This window comes from Oncorhynchus keta, chromosome 9, assembly GCF_023373465.1.
Source record: "Oncorhynchus keta strain PuntledgeMale-10-30-2019 chromosome 9, Oket_V2, whole genome shotgun sequence".
Taxonomy (NCBI): domain Eukaryota; kingdom Metazoa; phylum Chordata; class Actinopteri; order Salmoniformes; family Salmonidae; genus Oncorhynchus; species Oncorhynchus keta.
In genome coordinates, this window is record NC_068429.1 from 43828514 (window position 1) to 43840541 (window position 12028).

The following is a 12028-nucleotide window of genomic DNA, read 5'->3' on the forward strand; positions in this document are numbered from 1 at the left end:
GAACATTACTGATTGTATCTTCTGGAAAAAGCTTCAGCTTGATTGCATTCCAAATGGCACGCTATTCTCTAGGCTACTTATAGTGCAATGCTTTTGACCAGAGTCATATGAGCCTTAGTCAAAAGAGGGCACTTTATAGGGAAAAGGGTGCCATTTGGGATGCACACCTGGACTCACAATAGAGTGGCAGTAGCCAAAGCCAGGGGTGTTTTCCTTGGCAGTGGGATACAGGGCTTTGCAGACCTTTGGGGGGGTGAGGGGGCAGGTGCAATGATAATAAAAATTTAAAAAACAAGGGCAGCACCCACTCGCCACCACCCTCAAAAAGACCAAACAATTTAATGACATTTCATAATTCATAACTTGAAATTCAAAACATACCAACTTCCTCTGTAGCCAACATTTCAACATTTATAGGCCTATTTATTTTCCGCAACAACAACACAAGTCAATAAGTATTCAATCCCTTTGATTTGCAAGCATAAATAAGTTCAGGAGTAAACATTTGCTTAACAAGTCACATAATAAGTTGCATGGTCTCACTCTCTGTGCAATGATAGTGTTTAACATCATTTTTAATTGACTGCCTCATCTCTGTACCTCACACATACAATTATCCCTCAGTCGAGCAGTTAATTTCAAACACAGATTCAACCACAAAGACCAGGGAGGTTTTCCAATGCTTTCGCAAAGAAGGGCACCTATTGGAAGATGGGCGTCCTTCTTAACTCAGTTAACGGAGAGAAAGGAAACCACTCAGCGATTTCACCATGAGGCCAATGGTGACTTTAAAACAGTTACAGAGTTTAATGGCTATGATAGGAGAAACTTGAGGAAGGATCAACAACATTGTAGTTATTCCACAATACTAACCTAATTGACAGAGTGAAAAGTAGGAAGCTTGTACAGAATGCCAAATATTCCAAAACATGCATCCTGTTTGCAACACGGCACTAAAGTAATACTGCAAAAAATGTGGCAAAGCAATTCACTTTTTGTCCAATACAACACATTACTGAGTACCAATCTCCAATTTTTCAAGCATAGTGGTGTCTCCATCATGTTATGAGTATGCTTTTAATCATTAAGGACTGAGGAGTTTTTCAGGATAAAAAAAAGAAACAGAAGGGAGCTAATAAGCGCAGGAAAAATCCTAGAGGAAAACATGGTTCAGTCTACTTTCCACCAGACACTGGGAGATTACTCACCTTTCAGCAGGACAATAACCTAAAACCCGAAGGCCATATCTACAGTGAATTTTCCTGAGTGGCCGAGTCACAGTTTTGACTTAAATCTACTTGAAAATCTAGGGAAACACCTGAAAATGGTTATCTAGCAATTATCAACAAACAATTTGACAGAGCTTGAAGAATTTAGACAATTATGAATGGGAAAATGTTGCACAATCCAGGTATTGAAAGCTCTTAAGAGACTTACCCAGAAAGACTCACAGCTGTAATCACTACCAATGGTGCTTCTACAAAGTATTGAATACTAATGTAAATACATTTGCAAAAATGTATAAAAAAACATGTTTTCACATTGTCATTATGGGGTATTGTGTGTAGATGGGTGAGAGAAAAATATATATTTAAAACTCCCTTACGGTCGATGTCCACTGCCCCGCGGAAAACAAATCAGCCTGGGTGAAACATATCAACAATGAAAACCCAACAGAAGAAAAGATAGAGAAGAATTCTGAGCGGATAGGACTGTGCAGAGATGTAGTGTGTATCAGCTCAATCTGCTCCCGTTTTCCACTATCGACTCAGTTTGTAGCGTATATTCTGTTATACTATGGATCATGTACTTAATGTGTCTCTGGCATCAAAAAGCTGTTTAAATAGGCTATTCATGGGAGGTCTGGTGGAGCTGGAGAAATGAGAGCAACTCAGGTCACAATTCTAGGGAAAGAGAAAGGGAAAGTTTCTTCTGGACAGGGCCTAACTATACTGGCCCAATAAGCACTTGTCCTAAAGATATCCCTTATTGGGACAGTGGTTAGGGTTAGGTGTCCTGGGTTTAAGACCCGCTATGGTAATCACCCTACTCGCATATTCTTAGCGAAATATTATTAGACAACTATACATTAGACAACTTTACAGAAAGCTCTTATATCACTCAAATAAGTCAATCAAATCAATGATTAGAACAGTCAGACTAAACAATAACTGACATGGAGGCGTAGAGGGAAGATCGGAGTACTGTAGGAAAGTTCAAATCCCAGGTGAGGACATAATACCAGTATAAAAGAACATGCACAATCTAATCATCTATGTCAAATATGTAAGGTGAAAACACTAAGTTAAATGCACTGTGTGTGTGTGTGTGTGTGTGTGTGTGTGTGTGTGTGTGTGTGTGTGTGTGTGTGTATCCCTAACCTTGCCAACAGACAAAGAGCTATGAATGGATGTGGTTTATTGGTTTATCATCAGCTCTGCAAAAGTAAAAAGGTGTGATGTGTAATTCAACTTTTTTTTTTTTTTTTTAGGGGGGGACATTTCTTTGGGACCATCAGGTGACATCCTAACAACTGATACACAGAATGTTCCTGCAACGTTCCCATGAAACATGTCTAGAGCATTGATATCTTATATTCTGAGACCATGGCAACCATGTTGTGTATGTTTGGTGGGACGCTGATGGAATAATAGAACATTTACGTGTCTAGAACATTAATATCCTATGTTCTGAGTATGTTTGGTGGGACGTCGATGGCATATTCTCCTAACCCCCCGAAAAGGAAACACATTCATTTTCTTGCAACGTTCCCATTTCTTATGTTCTGAGAACATGGTAACTACGTTCTGGGCGAGTTCAATTTAACAGCACATTGCATCTCTATGGGCTAAACTGTTTAGGAGAGATGACCAGTCCCATATAGTCTTCCACACAATTCATTATTGCTTGTTTTTTTTCTCCTCTTCTTCCTATGTTTAAGGTCATTTAGAGCATATTGCTCATAATAATAATAATGAGGATATTTCATTGTTTACGTTTGCATTTCTGTTCCTATATTTAGCCGACTTTTCCCCCCATCACTACCCACCCTAATTTATGACGTCTGCATACTTACATTTAAAGGTCTGAAGGGGTAAATGGTTAATCATTTTATGTTTTACTTTACATCTTTTTCTCAATACCTTAAGACCATAAAACAAATATGCTGCTTTTGAAATTTCATGGATCAGGCTCCCACTCACCACTATGCTTCAACCCTGTTATTATAGTGCAGGAACTGGGTGGGGGGAGGGGTTCTGGGTGGGAAACGACCAATGGGTGGGTTTCCCTGTGGGTCCTGCTTTTTGTTTCACATCCATGGGCTTTATAGCAAAGATAATAATGACATCATTGAAGTGAAACGGACAGCATTTTAGCAACGTGAAATCGTATTTATATCTGTTCATATATACCTCCAGGAAGAACATGACAGATATTGTATGGTCATTTTCACGTTTTCATAAATTCTTAGAATGTTTGGGAATTACGTATACTAAGGCATTTGTGAAAACTCTATAGCAGTATAGAGTGGGAAACCGCCCGTGCATTTGGACAGTTAATAGACACTGCAGTAAATAAAACATCTGTCTCATCCAGAAACAGAGTCTATGCAGACCGGTGCACCATAGCCAATCAGAGCTACAATAGGCCTTGACACAAATAACCCATTTGCTACAAGGGCCTGCCATCATTCAATTTGAACTGGACTGTGTGTTTACAGGCAGTTGCAACAGCGCGACTTGGATCATTAAAACGCATTCGCCAAAACATACACCTGAATGGATTTCTGCAAATATGTCAATACCAAGGGAGTCCTCTTACATTTGGGAACTTTACAGTCCTATTGCTCAAACAACCATGAAAATGTAGGCTTTCTTTCCCTCAATTAAGCACATCAACAACAAGATCAACAACTAATTCTACCCAGAGCAACATGAGCTAAAATATAATGAAGGAACATTAGATAAACCCTCTCAAACCTTTTCAGCTGGTTGGCTGTCAAAATTGCACTGATAAACCATGGGGAATTGTAGCCGACATGTCCTTCTGCAGTTTACCTGCCTGGCTAAAGTTGGCTAGCTTGCTCGCTAGCTACTTCTAGCACAAATGAGCACCCCAATGGTGGAACTCACCTTGGCAGAGCTGGTTAGCTAGGCTGTCGATAGCGCGCTGCCAGGACAGGGAGGGTCAGATGCTCTTTGCTGTTTCATTACACCTTCCGTCAGAAACACCTGAAACCCACAGTTCAGGCTGGATCTTTTATCTCTCGAGAAACTGGAATACCTAGGATCTCAGGGGGAAAAAAAATGTGGAATCAAATAATTGAACCCCAATTAAAAAAAACAGATTTAGAAGTAGATGCACTATTGTAAAGAAACTGTTCCACTGGATTAATGTCAAAAGGCAAAATCACTTTCCTTAAATGTTCCATAATGGAAAGAAAATTGCCTTTATAATGTATGCTCCAAATTCATATGACCTGTTTTTGTATTCTAAAGACAAATGTAAATGAATGCCATCTGGTTATTGGGACAGACACAAATGAGAAATCACCTCACTCTGACCATTTTAGCTCACCTTAGCAGAGCTGGTTAGCTTAGGCTGGATTAAATCGTTTTTAAAAAGTTTTTTTGTCCCCTCATGGATCTACATCGGGCCATAATGACAAAGAAAAACGGCTTTATTTATTTTTTGTAAATGTATAAAAAATAAAACAAATATCATCAAGTATTCAGACCTGCTCTTTGCTGTTTCATTACACTAAGTATAAAGGTGGCCTGTCAGAAACTACAACTCCCTACAACCTCACAGTTCAGGCTGGATCTGATTTATCTCTCGAGAAACTGTGATGTGCGCATTGATCTCACAGGGGGAAAAAATGAGGGAAATGGAATTCAAATAATTGAACCGACTTTGGTCAATTAGTTGTTTAAAAAAACAGAACATTATAGAAGTTTAGGTTAATCGCTCAGCACTAATAATGATACATAAGAAACTCAAAATTACCATCTGGATTCATGGGGAATACCAAAAAGGCTAAATCACTTTCATTAAATGTATCCATAATGGAAAGAAAATTGCCTTTATTAATGTATGCTCCAAATTCATATGACCCTGTTTTTTGTATTCGATGAACAGCATATTGTTAGAATTAACTGAATGCCATCTGGTTATTGGGACAGACAGTAACGCCATTTTGAACATGCCGGACAAATCTAACAAGACCAACTACAATTCACACGCAACCAAGGTTTTCCAGCATACAGACTCGTAGAGGCCTACAGTGCCTTCAGAAAGTATTCATTTTGTTACATTACAGCCTTGTTCTAAAATGGATTAAATCGTTTTTTCCCCTCATCAATCTACATCCAATACACCATAATGACAAAGTAAAAACAGGCTTTATTTATTTTTTGTAAATGTATAAAAAATAAAACAAATATCATCAAGTATTCAGACCTTTTATTCAGTACTTTGCTGAAGCACCTTTGGCAGTGATTACAGCCTCGAGTTTTCTTGGGTATGACTCTACAAGCTTAGCACACCTGTATTTGGGGGGGAGTTTCTCCCATTCTTCTCTGCAGATCCTCTCAAGCTCTGTCAGGTTGGATGGGGAGTGTAGCTGCACAACTATTTTCAGGTCTCTCCAGAGATGTTTGATCGGGTTCAAGTTCGGGCCATGGCTGGGCCCCTCAAAGACATTCAGAGACTTCCCAAAGCCACTCTTGCGTTGTCTTGGCTTTAAGTTGTATTTCCAAGCTCTAGCATTTTGCCCCATCCTAATATTGGTTTAGATTCTTCTGCCCCATGGCTGAGTATCAAGAGAAATATAGTGTATCCTATTGCCCTGGAAGAGGTGGTCTTCAGTGATATATCCCTTAATATTTCCCTTCAGTGATATGCCCATACTCCAATATTTCATAATAATGCCTTGCGATCTGGGGGGCAGCCTTTGGAACCCCCCAATCGTCCAAATATGGAATCCGTACCCATACCAATATCATGGACAGTAATGGTTTGAGAACATTCCAAGATTCGAAATACACATTAACGGGCAACTCCTTTTTTCTATATTTAGAACTTAGGTCAGCAATGCTGGCCTATGGAGTCCTTTGGGAAACCCAACTACCAAAACATCCATTGATGGGATTTCTAAATAAATGACATGGGCTCCCGAAAGGACTGATCTCTACAATATCTAAACATAATATCTGAGCTAGCCATTAAAGAAGTATGGTCTACAGATCTAATTTTTTCTGTTCCATGCTTTAACTGGAACAGAATGTGGAAAAAATATAACCCTGGCATCCCGTAATCCGAACCATTAATTTATACATTTCACGTTTGTTCACAGACTGTATTTAACACCCAGGAAATGTTTTATGATGAAATTGTCCCCAACTCCCAACTGTCCACTGAGTCACCTAAACATGTAAGCATATTCCTTCATATGATGTGGGAGTGCCCTGTAGTTAAATGCTTCTGGGGCAAAGTTATGAAATACATTGTAAAGTGCATAGCGGGGTGGGAAGCATGGTTTCTGGATGGGGAGAGGGAGGAAGTGGGCGGGTGGATGAGTGGGGACTGAGGGGGTGAATGGGTCAGGGTTATCTTTATATGCATTTATTTGATTTTCTTTGTACCTGTAACCACCCTCTGAAAAATAAAATGACAAAACTAAATTAAAAGGTGGTGGGGCATTGAGATCGCCTTAGACCAAAGGGAGAGTGTCCCCTACTGGCCCTCCAACAGTATCGGATCTCCCATCCAGAGACTGACCAGGACAAACTCTGCTTAGCTTCAGAGGCAAGCCAGCAGTGGTATGCTGCTGGCATTAAGGGAATGGTCTCTTTGAAATATTCCTTGCAGCATAAGAACATTCTTATAAAAACGTTAGTTAATGACCTAATGAAACTCTTTAGGGAAAATGTTCTAAAGTTGCGGGAACGTTTGTTGTTAGCTGGGATGTCAGTCGATCACTGCCTGCCTGCCTGCCACCTCGGTTCTGTGCGGTTTGCTCCATGCAAGACGCTTTGTGAAGTTCCTAAACCTCGTTCATACACAAGGCTCTCCTAGCCAGTGTTATTACACATGATCAAGATAATGATGAGGGCTTGGCTTTGGCAACAGCAGTCTTCAGATTACAAAGCCTCCAGTGTCCTGCACTTCCCCTTGAAATGCCCCTATGGCCTCATAGAATTAGAAGCACTCATTCGAAATTCTAACTATAAATGGTGTTCCGATGGTTTCAGGAAAATAACCTTTAATTTACAAAAGTCTCAAGATTTCTTTCGATTTCTATATATCTGTGATTCCTAAGGTTGTCTATTTTTGGAGACAGAGCAGTGCTGGGGTGTGTGTGTGTGTGTGTGTGTGTGTGTGTGTGTGTGTGTTGCCAGGACAGGGGAGAGTAGGGAAGGGTAAAGAGGAGGATACAACGACACAGTCGATTATACCTGGGAGGCAGCCAACAGTGGGCTCCATGTGGCGTTGGTTGACAATCAGGCGGACGGGGACACTCCTTTCTTCCACCCGCACCACCACTCCACTCCCCGGACTGGACCGACCTGAGAGATGCTGGGTCACATCCAGATGATCTGTCTCGCCCCGCCCCGCCCCTCCTCCGCTGCTGCTGTGAAGACTCAGAGATTCCTCCTCAGGGCTTCCTCCCATCTGCTTTTGTACTTCTTCTCAGGTCTTGGCCCAAAGCCTGGGCATTTCCCTGACTCTTCCTTCCCGGCCCAGCAGCAGCTCTCTGGGCTGAGGGCCCTGCTCCGCTCCCCCGTCCCCCTGCCCTTTTACCCCTGCCTCTTATCTTCCCCTTCTGTTCTTGATTGTGTCCCAAATATCACCCAATTCCCTATATAGTGCACAAAGTGGTGCACTATATAGGAAATTGGGTGCCATTTGGCACAAAACCCTTCTTCTGTCCTGTACCACAGCTGTGAGTGCACTCTTTCCTCTCCTCCTCAAAACATGTCGTCCCCGCAGGGAGAGCAGTTCCTCTGGATGTACAGTAAGTGCAGGGACCCTCTGCTTTCCTCCTTCCTGGATGGAAGCCATTGGCAATAAATTCTGTCTTCACACCCATTTTGACAAATGTACCTTCAACCTCTCAGAGATGAAAATAAATCCAGAGGACACAGAGTGTTTTCCTTGTCACGTCATATGGGCTCGAAGCCCAATGATCCCACTCGTACACAGTTCCTCTGACACAAACACTGGATGTTTCCATTAAAAAACCCATATGCAGATTACATTTTTAATTATGCACTATAGAAGTATCTGGATAAGGGGCCAATAATCCATCAAGGAGATGATAATGGATCTGAAAGATTTGTAATGTTGAGTTTGAAATCACAAATCAGTGCAAAATGAATTAAATATGTCCTGTGCAAAATCACAGAACAAACAGCAGACAGACCCAATTAATCTGAATCAGACTATTGGAACAACAGTATTGTTTTTAAAGCTCCTCCTATTTTTCTCCTCAACTCTACATTTCGTTCCCTCCGTTTCATTGATCAATACCAGAACTGTTATGAAGGACCCAAAGCGAGGAAAATCGGGAACATAATTCTTATTACATATAGTATGTTCAAGACATCTGTTCAGGATGTGCATCTCTTCGTCTGTTTTTGTCTATACACATGAATTAGATTTCCCTGCTCCGGATCACACAGTGATTAATATTCGGATTCTTATATGTTTTATGTTTGGCTGGGACACTAGTAAATCATAGGCCGCTGTCTGCCTGTCAGCGATCATCCAAATATACACACTTTGTTTGTGGTGTGCTAATCAAAGACAAATCATAAATATAAATGTTCAAATCATAATTTGTTTTTCAGTTCTTGTATGTGTATGTATAGGCTAAGCTACACTCACTGTTTCCAAAGAATGCTGCCTTGGCTGCAACCTATGCCAAAAGATAACATACAGTATGTCTATTATTTCTTACAGGACATTATTTCACAGCTGGGCAGTCTCCCATAAAGCACCATGCATCCCATTCACAGAGATACGACTAGATCCATAACCATTCCTAAACCATGACATTGTCTGGTGATGTAAAACTATGAAAAACTGGCACGGGTATTTGGAATTGTGATCGGAAAACCTGACATACCTCATTGCCTTCAAATCAAAGATCCCACATTTGGGCACTCAATGGGTGGAAAAAAATGTGTTTTACATTTTCCCTTTGAAAACAAAACTAAAATGACTGCAGTGGAGAGGCAAGCTTGGCTGAGAGGACCAGCAGATGATGAGTTATAGAGTAATAAGGCTGCCTCAGCAAAGTATCTGACTAAAATAATCTACTATATTAGAGAATCTGAGTAATCCACCAGTATAGTACTTTTTCAGTTTAGTATCAAATGTTTCCGCGGTGGCCGACGCTTACTCATGGGTTAATATCTACCCTGAACATTATGATAAAGGAATACATTTTACTTTGAAAGGCCCAACAATTAGATAAGAAAGACATATGTCAAAGTCAAATTGTAATGGAGACATGGTGGCACACTGAGCTCTAATGAGCTGGAGGTTAGAAACATATGTGATACAAGACGCCAGGATCTGTTCTCACAAAAACCTTGATGTGAGCTCCAACAGTCTCCACTCACCTGCGTTTCTGAGAAAGTGATGCTCATAGTCAGTGATGACCCTGGCATTGGGGTCATAGAATCCATCCCCACAGTCATAACAGCCATCTGGTATGACACGCAATGAGTCTGTCAGCTGAGGCTCCCCTGCCAGGTCAGATAGAGAGAGAGAGTAAGTGACTGGTTATATGTATTGAGACAAACAACAAAAGAAGTGACATAATTTAAGAAAGACAGACAGATTGTGGTAAAAACCATTGAGATAATATATTATATTCCATTGCTATGGTATAGAGACTAAATAGATGATTACCCTAATTCTTTAAATAAAGTTGCACTATGCAGAAATCGGTCCGCCATTTCCTGGTTGCTAAAACTCTAATAGCTCCCCTAATTTCAGTTCATGTGACAAAATAAGCTGGTGTGGAGAATCATTGTACCATCTAAACCGCTGTGAAATATATTTTCGATAACCAAAATGATTGTTGTTTCAGCTGTTTGAAGCAGGTGTACAAAACCGAAAGTAAGACGCAAAAACAAAACTTAAGAATGGGAAGTACAGAAATGGCGCACAAAGAACATATCTACTGTTTCTTAGACTTTCAAATAGAATGATATATCTACAACTCACATTTCTATGAGAATTTGGTCAGGTCGCCCAAGACATTACATATTGCCACTTTAAGGATTTGAGGATTTAGTCTGTTTATATTAAAGATGAACCGGCACTGTTTTAGCACCATTAAATCTTATTCAAATCTGTTCATATACACCCTCTGGAAGATTTCCACAGAGAAAATAAGCTAACGTTTACCTGCAGGTTTGAGTCCATTGCACCTCTCAGTGTAGAACTGTCTGTCATAGCCATCACAAAACTCCCAGTCCTTCTCTTGGTACTCCAGTCCATCAGAGAAAGTATACTTTCCCTGTGGATTAAACACTTTGTAGTTTACGTGATTTAAACACTGTAGTACCCTGCATCAAACTGTTTATATTCAGTCAGAAACTTGCATCTAATGGCAAAACAGGGATATTAGGCAAAAAAAGAGACAAACTTGTGTTTGGATTGGGGAATTACATTTTACCACAACATAGGCCTATGTCAATATGGTTGAATTGTCTTTTAATCATGCATCATTTGTTAAGAGATCTAGGCTATGTTCCACATCCTGTGGAGTTTTTACCATGAACAAAGGGTCTGCGCTGGCTCGGAGTAAGGTGTGTTTGGTCATGGGCTTGCTTGCTTGCTAGATCATGTCTAATGGAGCGTAGTAATCATGATAATAATCGAACTGGCTACTATTATGGCTGAGATACGCATGAATGAACGGTTGACCAAAAAGGAATGTATTTCCTGTGTGGAGCATGCAGAGAGCACATGTAGGGGGAGAGGTATAGCAACGTAATAATTGCGACAATTAATGTATATCATTGCTAAAGGGGACCAGATGTAATGTCCACTATAACCAATGTGAAACACACACATAGACCTACACACGTACACACGTATGAAGCCCCCCCCACACACACACACACACACAGACACAGTATGCTACACACCTGTTTGGATATTCCTTTCTCCCAAGTTCCTTCATATATGCTTCCATTTGGGAAATGGAGTACACCTTTTCCATGGAACATGCCATTCTTCATCTCCCCAACATATCTGGTCTCTGTGGGGAATTTATACTCTCCTTCTCCCTCCATCCTGAAGAACAGAGAAAATGACATCTCTAATTCACCAGTGGTGAGATGAGAACAGTGAACTTCAACTTGTGCAAGAACTGGTGCAAGCTAGCGAGCTTCCCAACATTACAATTTTGACACAGACCAGTTTGCTAAATTTCTATGACAAAAATAGTGATTCATTTACCTGCCATTCTTGAAGCTTCCAGTGTAACTGCTACCTGTGAACTCCATATTTGTTATTTTATTAAAAGCTACATAGAACAACTGGGGTTAGTTTAGCCAATAGCTGTCTGGTTTCTGTGGGCGTCACTAGTTAAAGTCATAAACCCCGCACATTTATACAATTTATCTTATTAATATGTGATGTTTAAACCTAACCGCTGACCTTAATTTAAGACCAAAAAGCACATTTTCTTTTCCTTCACTTTTACGATTTGGCCTATTTTGATTTTGTGGCTGTGCTATCTAGTGGGAACCAATTTCTGCAACTAGGCCTGCAGGGTGTTTGTTTGACCAAGTCGCCGTGGTAACGGTGAAGCTAGGTTTGTGTCTTTTTGACTATTTCGCCATTTGCATTAAGTTTATTATGCTTAAAGAAGCCGAGCATGTTATCTCTTGTCTGAGAAAAAAACAAGGCTTGTTAACACAATACTTGAGACAATGCAAATTGCTCTAAAAATCGAGTAAAGAGACGAAATGGCTCACATTTTCTCAGTTGTGTGTCGCAAAGA

At 40.4% G+C, this 12028-nt stretch overlaps 1 protein-coding gene across 2 annotated transcripts in view; it reads right to left on the minus strand.

Moving 5' to 3' along the window:
- morn5 (MORN repeat containing 5) overlaps nt 1-12028 on the minus strand; it is a 40344-nt gene that overhangs the window by 3572 nt on the left and 24744 nt on the right. The window contains exons 1-4 of one of the 2 annotated variants that reach the window (XM_052525951.1): nt 11482-11932; nt 11169-11316; nt 10423-10534; nt 9630-9755 (exon numbers count right to left, since the gene is read on the minus strand). In XM_052525951.1, the coding sequence (XP_052381911.1) occupies nt 9630-9755; nt 10423-10534; nt 11169-11316; nt 11482-11528 (433 nt within the window). In that variant the 5' untranslated portion in view covers nt 11529-11932. Of the gene's footprint in view, nt 1-9629; nt 9756-10422; nt 10535-11168; nt 11317-11481; nt 11933-12028 lie in introns of those variants that run through there. The other variant, XM_052525952.1, reaches the window with a different exon arrangement.